Source organism: Patagioenas fasciata, chromosome 1, assembly GCF_037038585.1.
Source record: "Patagioenas fasciata isolate bPatFas1 chromosome 1, bPatFas1.hap1, whole genome shotgun sequence".
Classification (NCBI taxonomy): domain Eukaryota; kingdom Metazoa; phylum Chordata; class Aves; order Columbiformes; family Columbidae; genus Patagioenas; species Patagioenas fasciata.
In genome coordinates this window covers 151501693-151525292 of record NC_092520.1, presented here as the reverse complement: position 1 = coordinate 151525292, position 23600 = coordinate 151501693, and the positions used below count along the sequence as shown (strand labels likewise).

At 42.1% G+C, this 23600-nt stretch overlaps 1 protein-coding gene and 1 long non-coding RNA gene across 23 annotated transcripts in view; one reads left to right on the top strand and one right to left on the bottom strand.

Annotated features, from left to right (window-relative positions):
• Nucleotides 1-20013, top strand: part of MICAL3 (microtubule associated monooxygenase, calponin and LIM domain containing 3) — a 163868-nt gene extending 143855 nt beyond the window's left edge. For 8 of the 21 annotated variants that reach the window (XM_071817927.1, XM_071817934.1, XM_071817923.1 and 5 more), the window contains 5 exons: nt 1768-1818; nt 11385-11450; nt 13776-13875; nt 14894-14967; nt 15052-20013. In XM_071817927.1, coding sequence (XP_071674028.1) covers nt 1768-1818; nt 11385-11450; nt 13776-13875; nt 14894-14967; nt 15052-15236 — 476 coding nt within the window. In that variant the 3' untranslated portion in view covers nt 15237-20013. The remainder of the gene's footprint in view (nt 1-1767; nt 1819-11384; nt 11451-13775; nt 13876-14893; nt 14968-15051) is intronic. The other 13 variants (XM_071817958.1, XM_071817957.1, XM_071817953.1 and 10 more) reach the window with 5 other exon arrangements.
• LOC136103138 (uncharacterized) lies at nt 19866-23502 on the bottom strand. Of its 2 annotated transcripts, none has more exons than XR_010651552.2 (3): nt 23355-23502; nt 20173-20264; nt 19866-19961 (listed from the first exon to the last, which is right to left on the bottom strand). It is a non-coding gene; the product is annotated as an uncharacterized lncRNA (long non-coding RNA). The 2 variants fall into 2 exon arrangements; XR_011742187.1 differs by lacking the exon at nt 23355-23502 and adding an exon at nt 20550-21029.
• Between the last annotated feature and the right edge of the window lie 98 nt (nt 23503-23600).

Genomic DNA, 23600 nt, shown 5'->3' with positions numbered 1-23600 from the left:
AGTGACTTATATTGAGAAGACTGTCAATAAATTCTTCAAGGTGATGCCCTGCTGTCTTCCTGAGAGATTACAGTTAATTTAGATCCTAGCAATAGGTGCACATGCCTCAATGTTCTTTCTGGGAATTTTAGTCATTATCTGATAGTTTTCAAGTTGGAATGTTTATATGATGATACTATCTATTCAGCCAATCACTCAGAAACATTTTGGAGGTCATTGCTAACTTTCGTTTTGACAAAATAATTGCACCTTCTTGGCTACCTCCGTGTCTTTTCCCTTTTTAAAATGTCTCAGCCTCAGGCAAGGCTCGGTTGGTCTTTTATTCTTTTAAAAGCTGAATGCTCAATCTATCATTTCAATTTTGATTCAGAAAATGATCTCACACCCTATGATTACTTAATTACCTTAATATATTCTCTGTGGTTATCTTTGAAAATCTCAGCCTTTGATAGTTGCATTCGTAACAAGAATGAAAGATTTAGAATGTAAGCTCTATTTCAAGTGACAACATAGGCTCTGTTTCAGATGCCAAGTTTGTTATATACAGGGGGTCTAGCCTTTTGTCATCCCTTTTCTTCCTTTCCTCCCACCTCATCTCCTTTCTTTTGCATCATGGTATTTCACTGCAAAGGTAAAGCAGAATAATCTTAACGAAGAATTTTCCCATTTTTCTGTGGTGTCCCAAGAGACACCTTGAATGGGATTGCCATAATGTAATGGTGCTTCATATTATAGTGCATTCGCCTGTTTGGACATACTTTTATGACTTTGATTTCCTGTGTGGATGTTTCATTTTTTCACTTATTAACTTAAAAATATGTCAAATCAGAAATTCCTGGAACCTTTCCCCCCACCTTATCATCCTCTAGCATAAACTTTGATAGTTGTTTTTAAGAGCTGGGAAAATGTCTCCTATTGGCAGATCAACACTGAAAAATTTAAGAGCCACCTCTTTACATCCAGGGAATAATATGCAGAGAGAAACAGAGCTCTCAGGACTCCCATCTGTCCCTTCCCCACAGAGACACGACACAGCGCCGGACTCGTGGTGTACCTGTCTCTAGCAGCTGTGGATGTACATGCCTCTTCTGCACGTTCCTGTCTGTGCGGGTTCTTTTCTGGCGTTGATACTGCATTAGCAGAAACACACGTACCCACACTTTCCCACACGTTCCCTACACTTTGCTGTAGTGCTGTTCGTGTCAGTGCCTTCCACCGATACACCATACGCATACATTCTCCACTGACTCTCCTCCAAGAAATCAACCCTTGCACCTTCCCTGAAGCTGACCTAAGAAGTGACACTGTTTCCTTATGAGATATTGCTCAGCATGGCAGCAACAAATTAGTTCTGCTTTTCTCAGCAAGAACAGGGAAGACGTCAGTGCCAGGTACCGGTGCAGACTGAAATAGGTGAAGTGTCTCTGTGCAGACTTCTTAATTTTGTTGTTTTTTTGTTTTTTTTGTTTTTTTTTTTCCCCTTGGAAGTCCTTGCCTACCTGCTGGGAATTTTCTCATCTTCCCAATATATATGTTTGTGATATATTTGTGTGTGTGTGTACATATATGTATATATACAGAGAGAGAGACGTAATTTTTATATATATGTATATATGTGCCCACATGTATAGCTGCATGTTTCTTGTTTGCTTTTTTTTTTGTTTTGTTTCTGTCTGTATGTCTCTTTCTCATATATTGCTTTGATTGTGTGGGGCTAGGGTGGATATCTGATTCAATAACTCTGTCTCCACCAATTCCTTGTTGTAGACTATTGGGGAGAGTCTTATTACAGTGACCTCATCGACTTGCATCTGGGTGGTATGTATAGCTGAACCTCCTGCTGACACTAACCCTGCTGACACTCCTCCCCATCCCTCCCTTCACCTACTTCTCCCATCCTTGGCTCACAAACAAGAAGAAAAAGCCCTTGCACCTGTCTGGCTATAGCAGAACCCCTTTTCCAGCTCAGGAAGAAGAGATCCTGGCAGGCTCCGCAAACCAGGAGGCTCCCTCTTCTATTTTCCATAGTGCTGGTTATTTCCAAATTTAGTTACGGGTTTCACTCTAGCCACCTTCCCTTGCTAGCAGTGGAAGGCTGTTCTGTTTTTTGCTTCTCTGTGAAGTCCAGCTCTACCATCAAAATCCTCCTTAGGAAAATATTTTAACATGAAGAGGACAGCAGAACTAACCAGCTTCCAAGAGGATTAGTCATGCCATTGCCTCCCTCTTCCCCTCCTGTGGCTTGTTTACTTCTTCCAAAAAAGCCAGAGTGTGTTGATGATCTAACAAAAACAAAGGGCTCCCTCAGGGGACTTTGGAAAAAAAATGTAGATTACAGATACTTCCTTCTTTCTTGTTTTGTCTTACAGTAAGGTTAGGAGAGAATCTTCTGTTAAGAGTTCCAGTCATTTTTGCTGAAATCTGCTGTTAGATTTTCCAGTCAGCCCAGTTTGCATTATTACACAGCTAATAAGCCTCTTGCTAGGTTTTGAGTTGGTTTTTTTATTGTTGTTGTTGTTGGTTTTGTTCTTTTTTGTAATATCTCATTTAGTGCTAAGCACATGTTACAGTGTTTAGCTATTTTTTTTCACAAGCAATTATAATCTGGTCATTACTCTGCAATGTGGTTCTGCATTTCTTTAACTACTATTGCTTCCTGAATCCCTTAGTAGGTGGATAACTTTGGGGTTCCAAATGACATTTGTTTAGCATTTGCCCATCTTGAAGATTAAAATTCCCTTTGCTATTTTAATCACTCTGTTACAAAATGAACACATCTGTCAGCAGATCCATACTCCACGTGATTGTCTTCTCATCTGAGAGTCTCATTTCGTTTGTCTTCAAGAAAATAAAGTTGCTTGATCTAAGCTGTGATTTTGTTGAGGGTGTGCATTACAGTCCAGCTCCGCAGAGTGGAAGATCCACATGTCCTAGGACTGACCCAAGACACATCACTAGAAGCCTTCCCATGATTTCATTGTGTTCTGCATTTGATCCTTCAAACATAATCTTGCCCAGGCTTTTACCTGTCACTTTTTCTCAAGAGGGAGGTTCTCTGTCTGTAGCTGTCCGCTGGGAATGACTCCAGATTGTCCTGGCACAATAGGCTTTTATTGAAGAACATCCACCTGAGTTCAGAATATCCATGTAAAATCAAGTTTCAAAATGGAAAACTTCTCTCCTTCATAGAACTAATTTGTTGCCCAGTTTCCCTGTGCTAATTCTGATGTGATGGTCCTCTGCTAGCCCTGTGCATCATTCACTGTTCAGTCCCTTTGGCATTCTTCCTGGGGTATCTTTTGCAGAGAGACTTTTAAACCCTCTTCCTAGTGATGTCCATCAGGGCTGGCCCATACCTGTATATGTGTAGAGTAGGAGCTGTAAAAGGGTTGATGCTGAATTACACTTAACAGACCCTTATCCCTATTTAATGCTATTTCCACTACACCTCTCCCTCCTCCTGCTTCTCCTCCTAATGCCTCTGTAGACCCAGCAATCCCATCCAAATCACTAATAGTGGCTTTAAGAAAAGCAAAATAATCTTTACTTAAAGGGACACTGTCACTTAAAAAGTTATTGTTGCAGAAAATCTTAATTGGAAAATGAATTTACTGTTTATCTTTTTTTACATGTTTGCTTTTTCTGTTTCTCTGAACTTGGACAGTCACCCCACAGTGGTTATTTTTGATTTTCCGTAACAGGTTGGTTTTATTTATGTGGTGACTCAGTTACTTGGGTTTCCAACAGTCAGAGACAATGTTCATGTTTTTAAAAAATGGTTGATAGATTTTTAAACTATATCAAGTTTCTGCTCATCTCAAAAATACCTTTTTCAAAACAAATTTTTAAAAAACTGTCCCTGGCAGTATCCCTTTACATGGAATGAGCCAATATTGCCTGCCTGTTGTATGTGGCTTTTATAGTATTGTTCTGTTGCCTCTGTGATTTGCTTTACATTTGCTTTTTGGGCTGCCAGAACACTTTAGCCAGAAGGGATACATTGCTCTTATGAGCTTTGTCACTATCCAGTGGCAGATTTAGAACTCAGCTTCAAAATGAACATGTCTGCGCAGGATGCTGCATCTGGGTGGAGTGCCATTAAAATCCCTGGAGCGCCGTGTGGCTGCATGGTCCTGCTGAGCACTATAAGCAGTGAGGATGGCTGTGTAGTTAATTATGCTACCGGAAACTTGTGTCTCTGAGGCACAGGCATGAGTCTGGGGTCATGCTGTCAGTAGAATGATAAGCAAAATTGCAAAATACTTTGAAAAGTCATCTGTAAGTTGGTAATAATTTTTGAATAATTATGGCATTAATTTATTCTGGATTTTCTTTACACTAATAAGAGTTGCGTTTCATTTAGTTGTTACAGATTGCGCAACAACTTCTGCAAGGGAGTGGTAACTTCTGATACCCTTGGTCAAGTTCCAGTTTGCAGGATTACACATTACTATCTTAATTACCCACATTGCTCTGCTCAGATGCCATAATCCTCTCTTCCTGTTGTAAAATGTCATGTACTGTTGCTGTAAAGCAGATGTTTCATTTCTCGCTACAGATGGTTACATTTCAATTCTGAGTAATTATTCCTATGTGTATATCGTATATGTGGTTATGTTAAAAGAACATTACAGAGGTTGCAAATTCAACTGAAATTAAGATTTTGTATTATGTTGTTATATCAACAGATTTATAACCTTTAGATCCACTGCAGAGAGCTTTGTCTCCTGCCCTTATGGAACAACTAGTAGCAACTGCAAGGTTGGCATCCCCTGTGGAGATCCTCCTGGAGAGGAAATGGGACATGATCAGTGGATTTCAGATGTTTGCTGGCAGCTGTGGAGTGATGAGACTTAAAGACATGGATTCTGAACCAGACACTGGAAGTGGTCTGGTGGATAGACACTCTTTGTCCCTTTAATTCCCTCTTTCCATATGGTCCTTATCCTGATCCTGTCTTTTTTCATCCAGAGCTCCTTACCCCACTTCCATTTTCATTCTTAGTCCCAGTTTCAGCTTCTCAGGTATTTAATTTTAATCCTACCTTCTTGACAAAGAAATCCTAGTATTCTACCCTTCAGACCTCCTTTTCCTCCCCATTAGCTGTTCTGAGTCTTTCACTCCTGCTCTGCTCCTCAGTGACTCAGTCCCCACAGTCTCAATCCCTGCCTTTGGCCTTCTCCCAAAATGTTTGGGCTCTGCCCCCTCTCCTAACCAGCATTATTTCTCTGGAAATTTGTAGGTCATATCTTCACAAATCTGCCTTCTCTGTTCATTCCTTACCCCTTCTCCCCTTTTCTCTCTGTTTCTTCTCCTTTAGTAGTCTGCATTCTTAGTCTCCTTACTTAATTAGTCCCAGCCTCAGTTCCTCCTTACCCACACCAGTTCCTTGTCCCAGTTTGCTCCTCATCTGCCTGTGGAAAGTACCTCTGTTGTTCCCTCTGCGTTCAAATGAGTGCTTTCCTTTTCCTCACACCCAGGAGAGAATCACTGAGGAAAGAGCACCCACTCCCATCTTGCTCTGCTCTTAGCTGGGCTATGCTGAGACAGGCAAGAGGGATGGAAAGAACAGAGCTGGTGTGTTTGATAGGGCTGATTTCGAATGTATGTTCTCCCTTCTTGACAAGAGCCATATGAACATCAAGTGAACAGGAGAAAAAGGTGCAATTGCATTTTTTTTTTTAATTATTCTTTGTACTTTGTTTAAAGCATACCCTACAACATCTTCACTTTTTATTAACTTATTTTAAATACTTCAAGTATGTCCTTTGAAGTCCTGCAGATCTAACTGCAGGGCTGGAGCCTGTATACTCAAGTGGGAACAGTCCTATTTTTCATGATTGGCGAACACATCTCTCCTGGAAGAGGAGTGGAGTTGTAAGATAAGCATTGTTTTTGCAGTCTGCAGCTGCTTCTCACACTGAAGCGAACTGGTAACATGTTTTCTTTGCTGTAAGTTTGGAGCAGGAAAGAGCACTTGATAAGCAGAACTTGATAGGTATAGAGTACTTCTTAGGTACTGGAAGCACAAAGATCGTTTACCTGCTTCTTTCTGCACACAGAAACTAATAGCCTTGGGAGACAAGGCCAGTGTACTAGTTCTCACTGTGTTTTGAAGTACCTTGAGGTCTAGTAGAAGCCAAAGCCTTCTGTGCACTCATTTGTGTGTGTATTCTGCTCCAACTACTCCTTTCTCTAGTTTTCTTTCCTCTCCCCACTTGTTGTTTGGTTTTATTTTCTCTTCTGATGGATGAATAAATGTGTGGTTCAGTTTGCATGACAATTCAGTCATCTGTGAGTTTTCCACAGGTTTCTTCTAGTGATGGTACTTTAGAGGAAATTGGTTTTGACACAGTCTTAGTAAACAGCTAAGTCAGACACACCAAGTAATGTCTTTATGGGATAGTTGTCAAAATCCTGGCCGTCAGCTTTATAATACCTACAGTTGTGAGGATGCTATTCTTCAAGAAGTGGTTTTCTGTGTTCTTGCTCTTTTGCAGTGCTGCTGTTGAACAGCTTCACTAAATCACATAGTTGGAATGTGTGATTTTTCTGTACTTTGGTTTCTGAGCATAACTGATTTTTAAAAGGTGGGAAAGAGGATATTTCCTGTGATCAGTGCACAATTTGTCTTGATCTCTTTTGGACTGATCCTTATTTTAAGCACTGAGTTAAAATTAGAGCTCTTGATCTGCCTGCTAAATTGATGGAATGTATTAGTAGAATATCTAAAGTGACCTGCTCCTAGCTTATGAGGTCAAGTACCTGCATAATGGTTCACATGAACTGAGGTTAGCCTCAGAGCTAGATTTGCTGCTCAGTGTTGCTGATTTCCAAACTGCCCTGGTTAGCCAGTGATACAGAAATCAAAGTCTTTGTATGCAAAGCTTGCAAAACATGTGATCCTCTTTGGACTGTGCTGTATCTGTTCAAGACATTTTGATTTGCAGTGGCTCACCACTTCTGAGAAATCATCACTGCTTTCATATCATAGGCAAATAGTGAAGGGGATCAAGGTGAGCTGTAGCTTGGGGATAATGGTGTCTGCCATCCCAAACTTTCTGCTGTGCTTTCTTCATCCTGATTGATCCTTTTTACTACTGTGCTTCAGATTATGAAGAAGTGTTACATAGCTACAGCAGAAAAGAATAAAACCAGTCTGAAGTATTGCTCTTTAAACAATAGGCAAATGGAAAGTTGAAAAGAAGACAACAGTCCAGCGTAGCTTGTGTAACAAAAAATGATGTACAGTGAAAAATAAGATACCTTTTCATGGTGACTATACAATTTTTGTTCCTTGTTTTGAAGAGGCTTTGGAGCTATGGTATTCTTGACCTGGCTCTTGGTTCCCACCACCGTAGCCAAGCCAGCAGTCTCTCAAGAGTACAGTGGCAAACAAGGTCTGTCTCGTCCTGGCTGCATGAAAGATTTCCCAGAAATATTTGGGAGAGGCTTCTTTTCAGGAAGGCAAGATAATTCCAGTCACTTTATTGATGAGATGTGACTAATCTGCAAGGCAGAGCTACCACCTCTCTGGGATGTTTAGTATGCTCGGGAGCTGCACACATTCCGTTCCTCAGCGAGCTGTAGCTCCTGGCTCTGTACCAACCACCCCAGGTGCCCTTCTGAATGCCTCTGCCTTGGACTCCTGATGTCAGCTTTGAGGGCTTTACACACATTCAGAAAAGTTGGCTTGTGCCATTGACAAGGAATAACTAGTGATTAACACAGTCAGTTGGTGGTTTTCCCTCTCTCAGGATGGGGGGAGAAAGTGATAATTTTCTGTCCAGAGTCTATAGTTATGCTTCCAACTCTTGCTGACAGCACAGAGGGAACCTAAGAAGTGAACAGTCACGGAATGGCTCTTCTCCTACCCTTCAGGTCCTTCTGAGTGAACCACTTCAGCAGGGTAGTGGGGAGCTTGTCTTGCTGCTGCTGGCTGCGCTCTTGCCATGCTGGGGATGGAGAGCTGTGTCACCACACCTGACCTGGGGTTTTGCTTGTGAGGGAAACTTAAACAGAAAGGGGAGGGGATCTTTTTTTATTTATTTATTTTTATTTGCTTATCAAAAGAGTTTTTCCCACCTGGCCCTGACTCGTGGCCAGGAAAATTGTCTTGCAGAGATGACCATGGTTTTAATTTAATGGGCCCATGAGGTTGTGATGTCTCTTCTCTAAACAATAACATAATAATAGTACTACTATATACTGTAGGATTAGTGATGGCTTTGGGACAAAGAAGACAACATGTAAGGATTTTCATTATGTAATTGGACAAGTGATAAGGGCAAGGTAGATGAGACAGTTTTTAACACCATATTGTGAATCAGAGTATTGCATAGTTCTTTTAATAGTACTGGATGACTTCAGCCTTTTCCCAGGATTGTCTTAAACTATAAATATACACAGTGAGAGCTCTTGCTGCAAAGTTGTATTTTTTCAAAAAGTAACCTTGGCAGGAATGTGAATGATCAGATGATCTGAAAGATTCATTGTCTAAACTTATCAGCTGGCTGAGGGAATGCTTTTTCCAATTACCAAATGCACTTTTTTCCCCTTGGTTCTCTGTTTCTGAAACAGTTAAGTGGCCTTTTCTTGAAAGAGTTCATCTGAAGGGATAGTGAAATGCGTGACATGGAATACAGTTAAAGATTTGCTGCTGTCGGTGAAAAATCCTTCTCCATTTCAGGGAATATGATAATATAGCTTTTGTCTTATAATTAGAAAGGTCCTATTTCAGTCTGCTCATAGTATCTGTACCATAAGTATCAACCATCTTTATTAGCAAGGGTGGGGAAGCAGTTTTCATCACTATCACCTTAGAGAAGTATTAAAAAATATATTTAAAATTCTACTGCATTATACATATTTTACAGCATAATAGTATAATTGGTGTGGTTTTCACAGCTTTAGAGAACCATAAGAGGTAAGTTTTCAGGTTGGACTTCACTCTCTCCTTGCTGTTTAGAACCTTCAGTACATAAGGAAAACTTTTTAAAGCCTCACTAATCATCCTGGGCTGGACAGACATTGTTTCTAAAGCAATTGTAATGATCATATAACCTGTATGCACTGCAGCAACTGTAATTTACATCTGGAGTAAATGGAAATGATCTTAGTAGAATAGTTTATGTTCATTATCTTACTGAAAAGCAATGTCAACATTTTCAGTAGGTGGACTTTTATAGATACCATGGACTTTGAAACTTGATTCAATTACACCTTTTCCTTAGACAAGAGTGGGAGGATAGTATTTATGTTAAAAAAATAGCACAACTAGGAGCAAAGGAAAGAAAACACAATTGCTAGGAGTGGGTTCTGTATTACAGCCTTCTGCTATGTAGGTCCTGTGGCTTTTTACTGGAGGCCAAAGATGAGTCTTCTCCTAGGTCAAACTGTTTGCTCGCTGATCATGAAAGTTAGTAGCTGTGGTCATGTCACAATGAGATGAATGGCATTTTCACATACTAGGTATTTATTTTCAGATCAGATATGGCAAATTGGGAATTCCTCACCGGTATGTCCATAGTTTGAAATGTATAAACACAGCTGTGTTTGAGTTACCAGCACCCTATGCACACAATTCTGAATGAAATCTCAAACCCTGAAAAACTGAAGTGGATTTTCCCATATAGTTAAATGTCCATCTCTTGATCCCCCCAGGACCAAGTTAGAGTATTAAAGCATATATAGAAGAATTCATGTTGAATAAAATAGGATGTGAAATAAAAGATATAAGTCACTAAAAGTTCTGTATGGAAGCTTATTAGTCACAGCTCCTTTGCTGTTTGGAGTTTTCTTGTTTGCTTTTTCTTTTGTAACCTAATCTGTCAAATGGCAATTGTGGAAAAAAAGCCCTAGTAATTTTTCATTTTAAATGAAGAAGTTGGAAAATTCTGAACAGCTAGAATTGAGGTTCTGGTTCTGTCAACTAAAGTCAGTACGATGCTTTATTTGTAACCATTTATGGCCAACTGTGACACCTCTCCTAATGTTTCTGCTTCCTGCTCCCAGTACAGATGTTTCTTTCTGAGAAAGCCGCGCTGCTCAGTCACTGGCTTTGAAGCCGATGTGCTCTCGCTCAAGCGTGTCCTCCATGTGCTGGTCTAGTTCTGTGATGGTCCCTTCTAAAGCCTCCCCAGTTCGCTGATTGTCTAGTTCTGTAAAGCTGCCTCCAAACAACACACATGAAGCTCCGCTGACTTCTCCAAAATAGGCGTTATTCTTACCGTATTATTGTGGAGTTTATGCATTTTCCCAAAACAGAAATGCCTCCCCTTTATAAATGCGGTTGTGCATTGAGAGCAGTAAGTGTTCCATTCTGCTACCTCTGATGTTTCAGACTCATCAGCTTCCTGCTGCATATGTTCTCCTGTAACTATTAGTGATGTTGATTATTTCCTACTGATTATCTCTGTTATGTTAAGCGCAGCTGAAAAGCAAGTTCTCAGTGTTAAAACAGCTGAACCGTTTTAGAGATGAGAAATGTTTGTCCTTCACTGGGTGACAGAAAAGATGAAAAAGATTCAGTAAATCACCAATACTAACAGGACTTGTAAGTTTCAAAATGCTTTGTGAAATGAGAATGTCAAGGGAGAGCTTTAAATTTACTGTTTTAACTCTGCAAAGCCTTCAGTTGGTCATTGCCACCGCAGACCCTGGTGTGTATCACTTTTCTATCCATGTAAAAAAGCCTTTTCCCTGCTAAGCACAACAGTCTGAGTACATGTGTACTCACCATACTTGACACAGCAGATCCTGGCAAGCTGGTTCCACGTTAATCAGATTCTCCCTGTGATGCTCCCTGTCTGAAGAAATTCTTTTCCATTAAGAAGGACACTTTTAGCATCAATGGATGCTTCCATGGTGATAAGAGCATGGTCCTGATAAAGCCTTAAGGTAGAGTGGCTGCTTACAGCTGGTGTCTTATGCATGCAGGCGAGACTTTTTGTAACCCTGCTTGAAATTTGACATTTATCAGCAGGAGTTAAATATTCATCTCTGCTCATCCTGACATCTTGTTCACAAACCTTTCAGTTAAAGACCATGTGATTGAAAAACATACGTTGGGAAAAAGTACAGTAACAATAACCTCCTGCCTGGTATCTGTACAGCTCACTAAGAGTTCACCAGTGCCTCAGTCTACCTCTTACCTGTTATCTGTGCTTATTAGGGACATTATTCATCTGTAGACTGTATCCCTTGTTTCTGCTTCTCCATTTCTTGTATTTTTTCTTTTCTTCTTGTGTTTCCTTTCTTTCTCACTCTTACGCTTTTTGTCCTTTGCTTGTCTTTTATTTCACCCCTTTCCTCCTCTTCCGTTCCACTTCCAACCTCCTCTTCCTCTCCTGCCTCTTCCTCTTCCTCGTATGGTCCTATTGAAGTTGAGCCCAATGCCGGGACACCACGTCGTAGACCTCTCTCCTTCTGCCCTTGCTGTGCCCATGAAGGTAACGTAACCTCACACGCTCCCTGTTCTCCTTGACCACGGCTGGGTTGTTGTAGCAGCACTAGTCAGCTAGTGATCACAAGGCCCCCAGCCCTGTCCCCAGCCCTTTTCTTGCTGTGTCCCCAAACCAACCTTCTCAGTAGCAACCTGGTAACCAGCTTCTCTGAGACTGTGGCAAGTTATTAAAGGTACAGTATCCCTTTTGCTAGTCCCAGCTGTGCTAGGGAAGGCTTAGCAACTGGGAGGGATATTGGGCAGCAGTGGTGGGAGCAGTAGCATCCCACTCGAAAGTTTCTGGTTTTATTTGGTGACTTCAATTTCTCTATTACTCCTGAAAGATGCTTGGAAGGTGGGGTAAGGGAAGACAATCTCCTTCCGTAAATGGCCTTTGAATTAGTATATATGGATTAAAGGAATACTGTGTCTTTATAAGAACTGGTTTGCAAAAACATCCTTGAACTTTAAAAACCAACAAACCTTAAGCTAGACCAGTTGCCCCTCATCTGTCTTGCTGAGTGCATTCTTTAACTGTCCCAAGTGGAGTTTGCTGTAGAGTTTCCATTGCCAAGGCATGGGGGAAAGGGTTGTCTGTGTGTGTTCATGGTGTAATTTTGCTAACCACTTACTCTGCTTACCATGGTGCTCCCTCACATCAGTTGTCAGTGCTCCCTCTCCAGTCCTCCCATTATTCCTCTGCTCATTGGCTGTTTAAAAATACTTACGTATTTCATAGGTCAGTAGCATTGTGTTTTTTGGCTTTTTCTTAGAGGCATTTGTTTTCTATACATCCTGGCATCAGGAAGGATGGGGAGACTTCCCAGTGCTTTCATGGTGCCACAGCACTGGACATCTGCATGTACAGTCTCCCTCTCCTGCAGCCACATGGGCATATTGTGCAGAGATGCTCAGAAAGGAATGCTTGGAACTGAGCAACACACTGGTACAGAATCCACAGAACCAGAGGCTTTTAGGGTGGTACCACCAGGTCTGGTATTCCCCGAGGGTCTGCTATCAGAGTTTTTCAAAGGCAGGTATTCTCAACCTAAGTTCAAGTTTAATAGGAGTTGTAGGCTCTCCTTTAGCTTAGTGCAGCACTTGTCTGAGATCCCAAGGATGGAGGCAGGGCATAGATCTGAATAAACTAGTCATTAATGTGGTATTTATGAAGTGTTTCCCAGATTTTGAATAGTAAGCTTGCTGCTTATTTTTAGCATCAAAATGACTATAGCAGAGGTTTTGCTCTTGATGCAGATACTATATATCTGTAATAACAAACATAGACAGGGATGCTAGTTACTTCGTGACACCTAGGTTACATGCAGTGCAATCTAATAGGATCCAACAACCCCAAAATACTGTTGAGCTTGATTTGAGGCTTGTTCCTGCCTCTACTTCCATGGTGGCAGGCACATTGCTAGTGTCCTTGGTGGTGTCTGATGTAAGTCATAGCATTCATCTGCAGGTAGTTCAGTGCGGAGGCAAGTGTCCCAGACCAGGAGGTTGCCAGGAGGAGCTTCCCTGATTAGCTCCTGCATTTGATAAGTATTAATGGAAGGCTTTGAAAACAGCATTCTGCCGTTTATTCCATGTAACTCCTGCCAGATATGAGAGTCATCAATGGGATACTGAGTATGGTTAGGAGTTGGTTTTAAAATAAATGAAATAGCAACCAAGGGTTCTGTACTAGGTGGGAAAGGCCCAAGGTATTTTTATTCTGCTTTGATATTAGCAAATATGTTTGGGGATTCTTTTTCTTTCCAGTAGAAGTAGTTTCTGTATCCACTGTGCAAAAGGGATCTTCAAGATAGATAATATGTGGCTAGGAGGAGCAGTCAGAAAAGATTCATTTAGGTATTGAACGAAGAAAAGACAAGGTGTTACTTTTGGCCAGTAAAAGAAAAGATGGAGGACATGCAATTGAAGACAATAAAAGGTAAAACACATGGAGTGGCAATTGAGTCCATTTCTGATGAGCATACATTTAAGTAGCTGGCATGAGGATCTATATGGCTCTTCTAATGAAAGGAAAAATTAAATACTTAGAGAAATCTGGGCTTTCTGCATTAGGAATAAGGAAGAAACAAGCAATCACAAGAAAATCAGAAAGAAAAAAAAATCAGGCTCCAAAGAGAAGAGAATCCTTTTGGAGGTGACTTCCACTTTTCTGTGTGCTCTAGGCAAACTGAACGGACCCGGCTTGGGAGTGCTCTGGCAGCATCTTGCTTGGCTTTCTTTGCACATTTTGCCCCATTGTTGTTTTTGAAGTTTGGGCTTGTAAGGATTGCAGGGCGTTACCTGAAAACTTACCAGGTTTCTTTTTTGGCAGGCATGGGTAAGAAGGATGATCCCAAGTTGATGCAGGAGTGGTTCAAGCTGGTGCAGGAGAAGAATGCCTTGGTTCGCTATGAGTCCGAACTGATGATATTGTGAGTGAATGTACAAAGCTTCAAAAGGGGGGTTATGTTTCAAATAGTCTCAGAAGATCTGTCAGTACTGTGTTCCCTATAATGCCAGGAGGTCAGCAGGCTCTTGGGCTGGTTCTTGGTTGAGATATAAATCCAAGTACCTTTCAGAAGAGCAGTAGAAGGAATATTAGCAATAAGGAATTAAAGTTGCAACTATTTGATCGCATGGAGAAGTTCAGATGAGTGTTTAAAGCTCTGAACCCTTCCCAAGCTGTTCTTGGACAAAATATGTCTTGTTCCCACAAGTGTTTTTGAGCTATGCAGCAATAATGTCTGACTCCTGGGTTTGGTAGAGCCAAAAGTCTTTAATTCAGTCACCTTTGCCATGTGTCTCTATTCTTTGCCTGTAGTGGGACCCCAGTGCCTCTTATTTGGGCTCAGATTATAAGGTTTTTTTCCTGTTAATGAAATTGGGAGCTTTCTCAGTCCCCATGCTGCAAACTCACTAAAACTCATGTCTCAGCATGTCAGCTGACCCAGGCAGTATAGATGCTGATCGTCTTAGTGCCTGTGTCAGAAAAGCTCCACAGTGTTGTCTGCATTGGAATCCGAAAAGGCAGTGGCCTGACATGTTCTTAGTTGATTAAGTGATTTTGTCTTTAGAGCAGGAAGTGGCAGGAGATACAAAGAGGTAAAGTATAATTTTGTAGTGATTGCAGATTTGATTTTTCCTTCAAACCATTTTAGGTTTAATTCCACCCATAATCTTCTCAACTTTCTGTATTGCACTTCCTAGCTGAAGGTAAAGAATCTGAGATGCTGAAAGTACATTTAAATCTTTTAAAAATATAGTTATATATATCTTAAGATATTTTAAGATATTAAGATATTTTAAGATATTTTAAGACTTGTTCCAAAATAGATCAGTAAAATGCATAGCAGATACCTAGGGGGGAGCAGAAATTGAAAATTAATATGAAGCAATGTATAGAGTATTTTAATATACCCAGAACTTGGATTCCTGATGTTTCCCTTTCAGCGCTCGGGAGCTAGAACTGGAAGACAGGCAGAGTCGATTACAGCAGGAGCTCCGGGAGAGGATGGCAGTAGAAGGTGAGAGCAAAAGGGAAGATTTTGTAGATGGTGTGTGCATATTTCTAGCCTTATGTATGCTGATAGTTTTTGATATCTCTGTAGATCATCTGAAGACAGATGAGGAGCTCTCAGAGGAGAAGAGGATCCTGAATGAGATGCTGGAGGTAGTGGAGCAGAGAGATTCTCTTGTGGCTCTCCTTGAGGAGCAACGGCTTCGAGAAAAAGAAGAAGACAAGGACCTGGAGGCAGTTATGCTTTCCAAAGGTTTTAGCTTGAACTGGTCCTGAGCTAACACGTTTACCTCTGCTGGTCTGTGTTGTCCAGTTGGCCTACCCTGAGTTCGCCAGAGTTACATGGATAGGAAGATGTTGAAGGGAAAACCTCCGAAGGGTCCGACAGCATGCAGGGATTTGGCTGGAAGCACTCAGAAGCCTTTTGATAAGCATGTTGGTTCCAGAAGCTCAAGTTTTACATGTCTGCAGGGCAAGTTGAAGAGAAAGAGTTGAGACTGTAGAGTCTCCTTGAGTTCCTATACAAGGGACCGTATTATTGTGTGTGTGGCAGGAGGGAGAGGAATAATCCATGTGTGGGGAAGGAAGTTAAGGGAAGAAGTACCCTTAACTAAACTGGATTTATGGCAGTCCATTCCTTTCCCGTTATTACTACACCAGTTCTAATAAGAGGGAGGGAAGTGGCAACCCTCTCTGGAAAACCACAGCAGCCTGTAGCAGCCTGTATGGTGGAGTCAGCTGTCCGAGAGAGCTCCAGAAGCCCAGGGCAGCACCTTCTTTGCTTTAGTCTTCCTCCCCACCAAAGAAACCTGCAGTTGATCTTTATACATGGCTATGAAGAAATAAGAGACATAGAAGATGCTACTCGTATGTGTGATGGAACTCTCTGCCTCCTGGTTTTTAGAGACATGTGGGCATCAGAGGACTCTTTCCCTGTCATAGTCTCCTAAATCATCTTGTGGGGAAAAAGGGGAGAAGAAGAGAGCGGGAAGATGCCCTTCTGCTTTGCTACACACTGGAGAGACAGCTACTGCTGGCCTTGGTCTTTGTGGCCACAGCTCAGAGGCTGGTGGGCTTCTTTGTTCTGTTTTTGTTGTGACTGTTTTGACACTGGAAAATACTGTGGGACAGTGGTAAGTATGTGCTGGGGCAAGGGTGTTACCAGGTGGCATTCCCTGGATGTTAGGCCCCTAAAAGGGAGAAGCCCTTAAGTGACTGAACCACCATTAAGACTTTTCAGTGTTTGGGTTTTTTTTTTTCCTCTGTATTTTGTTTTTGCACATTGGAAACAAAGCTTAAGACCTGCCTGGACCGTCAGTCACTTTGACCCTTTTATGTCAATTAACTTATTTTTTTAATACTTGAAAGAAGATTCATTTTTGTATCTTTTAGGAAAAAAATGGACGAGTGATGGGTGTGTGTGCCTGCTGCATCCTACAACTTCCACTTCTAAATTACTGGATGTTGTTACCTGTGGCTATTTATTAGTGTTCTTATTAATAATTTGATTGTTACACATATTTGATTGTGAAGAGAGTGTTTTAACTCTATTAGAGAAAGACACTACTGCGGATTGGTCCCTGCTTCACAGCAAGGGCAGCCTTTATGGACCCATGGATGCATCCTGCCCTAGAAGTTTTCCTTTACGACAAAATCCTTGCATACTCATGGAGTTGTAAAGAATCTATTTGTGTTTCTAGCATACCTTTCTTCTGCATCCCAGATTCCCTCTGTTGGACTAATAAACCTATAATTTATTTAAATTTTACATTTTTATAACAAGAAAGCCAAATCTGTGAGGTAGAAATATCTCATATATCTCTCTCTCACTGAAAGAGCGGGGACCCTCACACACCTGAGATACAGCTAGAAGGACTTCCATGAAAACAAAAATAGCACATTTCCTGCTGCATCTGTTGGAAGAAGCTCCTTTTGGTTCAACTAGAGAAACTGCAGCTTTTCAGCCAGGAGGGTACTCATTGCAATCATCTGTTAAGCATGAGCAGGACACACCCTGAGCAATTCAGCACCATTCACTGTTTGAGAGAGTCCCTGAGCACACTATGTCCTTAACTTGTCCTACAGAGCTGAAATAGCACCGTGTGTTGGGTGTGCGCCCCATCCTTAATGTCATAAGAGTTTTTTTCCCCCTTGGGATGCTGTGTTCTTTTCTTGTTAAAGAAGTATTAAGCCTGCTCCTCCCCGATGTCCAATTCCCAAGCATATTCATACAGACTCTGTCAGCTTGAACTTACACTGTTGGTGCAAGGTACTCAAGCTGGGATGAACAACCTTTGATCTTTTGCCCCAGGACAGAAGTCAGCATGGTTTCTTGCTGTTGGCTCTCCACCTCCTTCAAAGAGGTCTTCTGTAAGCCAGGGTCTGAGTTGAATTCACCTCAGGCTGCAGAAGAATGGATAGGACTGTCCCTAGGGACTCCGGGTGGTGCTGGTTGTTAACTGTGGAAACAGGTTTTTTTCCACCTCAAATGTTCCCCCTTTATTCCTCTGTAGTGTTTTCTGCTAAGGCATTACAAATTAAATCCAGATGCTCCTGAAACCAAGCAGACAGGCAGCTGCAGTGCCGCTTAGTAATTGTCATGTAAGCAAGTGGTACCTGCTATACCAGCATCACGGAGTGTTGGCTTACCAACGGGATGTCCAGCAAACAGAATTCCCCCCATTTGTCAGCGCAGGGGCCAGCTGCACAACTCAAATTGACCACAATAGTTCACATAGTCTGCATCTGAGGGGCCAGGGGAAGCTGGAGAGGAGGAGGGAAGAAAGAGAGAAGCTGGATACATGATTTATTGTAAACTGTCTTACACAGAGAATTGGCCTCAGTCCATTTTATAGTGCACTAAGTATATGGGCCACATCTGACTTTTAACAAAAGATCATTGAATGTGAGCTGTAGAACAGAAAGAAATGCTGAAGAAGAAATACAAGATTACTACTTTTCCCTTTCATGCTGGGGGACGCTGGCCTGATCTTTGCTATGCCAAAGTGTGATATCACTTGAGGGTGTAATGCCCTACTGCATGGGAAAACTGCATATTCTAAACCTTAATTCTTTCGGTTATGCTGAAGGCCTCCAGCAGGGAGAATGAAAATGAAGAGCTAGCATCGTACGTGCAAATTAATTAAAGGTACACGAAAGGGAATGTTAAAAGGCCTTTTTATATCAAAATTCTTGTAAAAGGCACAACTTGTATTTGCTGTTCAGTTGCACTTTAAGAATATGACTTGCATATCAGATATGGGTTTTTTTTACTATCTGAGTATTTTTAATTCAAATTTTATATTTTTAAAGCTGAAGAAGGCTCTTGTGACCACAAGATTCCTAATTTGTATCAGAATCCAAGTAGGATGTTCTAGCTCTTTGTGCTGCCCTGGTGGGCAGCAGCACACAACTCAGCCATCTGCATTCAGTGACGTGTGTCCATTTCACATTTAGGGGAGCAAAAAGGCCCTCAGCTTCTGAGAAGTGGGCACGTAAGGGCATCTGTCCCTGTGCAACGCGGTCTGTACCAGGGGCTGGCCGCTTCCTCCCTGCAGTAGGTAGGAGGAGAGCTGAGCTTGGAACTTAAACCTGTGTCTGTTTTGAAATGGGCACACTGAGGATGAGGCAAGTGCTTCAGTCTCCTGCGGGGAAGGGAGCGGGATACCACCTCATGGAAACACCTGAGAGGCAAATGGAGATGGGGGAGTGAGGACTGCCAAAGCAACCAATTGGCTGTTTTCACAGTACAATATTTTTTTTTTAACTGATCTGTTCCTTTTAACCATATTTTCATAAAAAATCACAAACAGCTGTAAGATTCTGAGCTTCAAAGAACTAATGTGTGGAAGGTGACAAGATGTTTCAGCTCCAACTTCCAGACATGTTCCTTCTTTCAGTTAACAAATACCCCATGGTCTCACTAAGGCATGTTACAAACTGCATTGCTGAACATATTTTAGAGCAAACCCAAGTTTTAAAAGTCTGTCCTTCTCTCTATTCGTCTCTACATTTTATGTAAATATTCATTTGTATGTAAAGACACCAGTGGATCCTTGGGTTCCCCCCCGAGTCAAGAATCTGAGTTTTGTGCGATGCCTAGGTCTCTCTTAGAACACGGTGCTTGCATAGAGCTAGTCACCACATCTGTGTGCACGCTGGTGGTTTTTAATATTTTTATACATCCTAATCCTGAACATTATGAAGCATTATAAGTGGTCTAGACTGCATGATCTAGAGCGGCTGGCAGTTCCATTTTCTTAGCAGCTGTTCCTAAAACGTTCACAGCTACACGTTTGGTTAACAGTCTTTTAAAATGAGTTTTCAATTAAGTGTTTACACCAGACACCAGTGGATGAGAAAGGTGTTGCATTATCAGATCTCTTATGTACAAACTGAAAAGCCACAATATGGCTTTATGGGAATTTCAGACATCACTGTCTGCAATAAAGACGACTCTGAAGTGTACTAAAAACCAGCCTGTATATAGTTCACAGAAAAAGAGATCACTGGCTCTCGACTAGTGCAAAATAACAGAGATAAGAAGCTTTCCCTGAGTTCCTGGATTGCTCAGAGTACTGAGCTTTCTGAGAGTTCCTGGATTGCTTCGAGTACTGCTATAGGCAGGGTAGCTGGGCAGATGAGGATGTCACTGAAAGCAGATGTGAAGGGGAGGATGCCATACCCTGATGGCATTGCAGTAATTTAAATACTCTGTATCTGTGCGTGCATGCATGTGTGTGTGTGAAGTATAATCCAGGTGAAGGGATCTGCTTTGGCATCTTCCCTTTTGTATGAAAGTGAACTCTGATATTCAGATTGTTCAAGGCTTTTACAGTTGGCATGTATGGAGTGTTGACAGAAAAACATATACCCTACCTGTAAAAAAAACCAACTCTGTTCCAGCCTGTTTTCTTCTGTTCGGTTGTGTTTTATCATTTGTTTTTATGCACACTTGCTTCATTGGTGTTGAGATTTTAGCACCTCAGATGGCCAACTGAACTTAAAAAAAAAAAAAAAGAAAAAATAAAGTCATTAATTATTTTTTCTTTTTGTTGGTGGAGTTACTATTTGTTTCCCTTGCGTTCACTCCCCAGATGATTATTGAAGAGGAAGCAGGAGCTGATGGAAGGTGATTTTGAGATGAGATAAAAAGCTAGGTGTTAAAGAGCCTGACTTCAGCTTCTCTTCTGCTGGAACACTTGGTGCCTACCTGAATTATCTGAGATACAAACAAACAGATCTTCTATAGCCCCAGTACATGGTACTTCTTTCTCCATATTTTACACTGTTTCTTCAGATTCTCTGTGGAAAGAAATAACAATAAATATCCAAGAAGGGGTAAAGGTGATGTAAACATAATTGTAGCAACTAGGATTTCATTTCTGTAGCTGTAGCTCACTTCCTTAGCCTGCAGTAGTAGCATGAACATCTGATGCTGCTATAGCAGCATTTAGTAAAATAAGGAGTGAATGACATCAGTGCCTCTGTGCTGACTTGCTGTAACCTCTCCATGCCCATTGTCTCCTCTGTACTGTGTCAGCTCAGAAATACTGAATAGAATAGAAGGATTCAGAGGTTAAACCTCACCAGCTCGTGTGTTGGAACAGGCGTCTATCTTGTCTGGGTGTCTCCTGTTTGACAAGGGAGCATGTTCAGCCTAAGTGGTGGGTGCTGGGGCCAGTAAACTTCAGGAGTTTGAAGCCCAGAGGAGTAACATCAAGTCAGCAGCTTGGCTGTCATTAAGTAAACTGGAAGGCAAATCATAAGACTCGGTACCTTTTTTTTTTCAACAGGCAGCAAACACACAGAATGTTGGGGGAAATCCCAGATGGGGAAATCCCAAACAATGAGTCTTACTTTCCTGCCCACCCCACCATTTTCAAGACAAAGGATAAAAACCCTGGTGTTTGTAAAGTGGTTGGATTAAAGCAGACCTATTATGGCAACTGGGGGGATGATGGGCCTCAGATTTCCTCTTGCTGTGCAGTGCAGGGCTGGAGGCCAGAGGTAGCAGGAGTGACACAGCTCACTCCTTCATCTGTGCAGCTCAGTAGTCAGCAGTTCTTTGGGGAAGTTTCAAACCCCACAATTCTTCATGTCCTTTTGGTCTCTTGTTTTCAGATAGTAGGAGAAAGCTGTGGCTACCTAGGAGGGATCTTTCCGGTGTCAAAAGGCCAGTCTGCAAGAATTTCTCCCTTGGTGCCAAAAGAGAAATAAATATATGGGAAGTGACCACTGGAGATTGGCTCCCATCCATGGTTTAGGAGACTGGCCTTCCAACACTTCATCACAGCATTTTAATTACACTGCAAACTTGTTAGCCCTGATTTCAATTAGGGACCCAGGGGTTCTGCTATTTTATAACCTACGGACTGAACAACCACCCCGAGGGAGACCTCCCTGTATTGCTTTGGCAAAGAGCTGTGCTGGTGCTGGATGGAGGGGTCATGCCTCCTGCACAGATTAGCCATGTGTGCGTAAGGAGTAACACCAGAAAAAGGTCCTCTAACAAAGAAATGCCACCTCAGGAGCCCAGTGCGGTGGCAGCTGCTGCTTTCAGTTTCCATTGGTAACGACAGCAACCTTCAGGAACCTGCGACCCTTTCTGCACGTGGTGTTTCATGCCCTTGAAGCTGCCTCACCCACCTGACGTTGTTCTCCTGGGCACAGGACCACCACCCCTCCCCAGCTGTTTGGGTTCAGTGCTGAGGTAAGGAGCAGCATGGCAGTTAGTGCAGTGGAAGTGTGAACGTGCCCTCTGCTCTGAGGAGCATGCAAAGAATGCCAAGGCTTTCGTTAAGTAGCACACAAACCCAAGACTTGGCAGGCCTTTTTGCCAGCTGAAGACACTTATTATGCTACTTGGCCTGGATAGGCCATGAATCTGTGCTGCGTAACTTGTCAGGAAAAATAATTGGGGAGAAGTCGTGCCTGACGCTAAGGGCAAAGAGCAGGTGAAAAACCTGACATTCTGGCTTCCCTTGTCTTTTATTGTTTTTTGAAAAGTCCTCACCACGACTGCTTGTGACAGCTGCCTACACTAGCAATTGGACTTTCAATTCCTGCATATAAGAGAATGCAAACCTAATCCTATAAGGATGACACCTGGCCACGCATCTCTCCAGGAAAAGCATTCTTAGAGGAGATTCCCTTTAAGAACTCAAGCAGGACCTGAGTGCATCTTCCTCCTTTGCATTGGCAGCACATCTTCAATCCTAAGCATCAGCAGTGATGGAGCTGTCACCAGAGAAAAGGGTCCTAGAGGTGGTAATGGATGGAAGAAACAGCACTGGCATGTGGCTTCTTGGCTGCACCATGGCTGGCATCATCGTCTCAGAGGGAGGGAGGGACCTCCTGCTTAGTTTTATAGATACTACTCCAGGGAAGCAATGAAGAGTTGCTGCCTTCCTTTGCCTGCATCCTCTTACACAGCAGTCAAAATAAGGAAAGAAAAAAAACCTGTTCACGCTCTGGAAAAAGTACCTTTTTCCCTTGGAACCTTAGCAAACAGTGTAAGCATCTGTGGACAGCAAGGGAGTGGATAAACAAGTATTTCCAATCTCACTGAGTATGTGGTGCTTTTCTGAATGCCTCAGATACAGGAATCACATGGTTTCCCGTAAGCAAAAGATAAGATCACTTTTTTTTTTTTAATTATTAAAACTTTCTATACAAATATATTAGTATTACTCAGATACCAGAAACAAAAAAAAATGTCAATTTCTCAAAAGAAATATATACATTTTGAGGAGAAGGAAGAGTGATAATGCGTTTTGTCTACTTGCAGTGCTGACTTTCCAAAAACTAATTTGAACAGTTTGAAAAAACATAAACTTTAGTTCCTTGGAATTTAAGAAAGTCGGCAGATACTTACGTGTCACTTTTTTCCCCTAAGTAATTCCCAGCATGAAGCCACCTGATGGGTTGGCCAACACAAGACTCAAAACAGAATGAGAACTGGTTTTGTATTCATTTTGCAGTATCCCAGGAACTTTAAAAAGCACTCTGTGATCCAGCCCCTTTCTGATTACACACAGTTCGCATGCCCTGGGTAGCAAACCAAAGGTTGGAAGCATGCCATGACTCGGCATGTCAGGAAGAAGCAAGCATGACAGGAAACCTGTATGAAATACTAAGTAAGCATTACTTTAAACAAAACCATGTTAAAAATGTAAGGCTGCATTAAATAAAAATTAGTGTAAGTAGAACTATATTTAAACGTATAATACAATGTTGAATGAAAAATTAAATTTATGTGTCAGGAATAAATGGTTATAAATGGGACATAAGATTTAGGCCAAGAAGCACAAGGTCAGAACTCGAGTTCCAGAACAATCCTGGCAGCAGCGGGGCCAAAGGCTGCGACGGCTTTATTACCCCAAGCTGAGGTACCTCTGCAGGAGACTGTGCCGGCGGGAGGGGAGCTCCGCTCAGAGAAACACACAGCACCGGCCGAGGCTCAGGGTCGGTTCCAGAACTCCTCCTCCTCCGTCGCCTGGCGCATCACTCCGCCGGCTCCCGGGTGCCCAGTACCCTTCCCCGCCCACCCAGCGACAGGCTCGGCCAGCCGCCTCACCACCGTCCGGTCTCCGACTCCTCCTCCCGGCCCTACGCCGTACGGGGCTGAAGGGTGAGGAG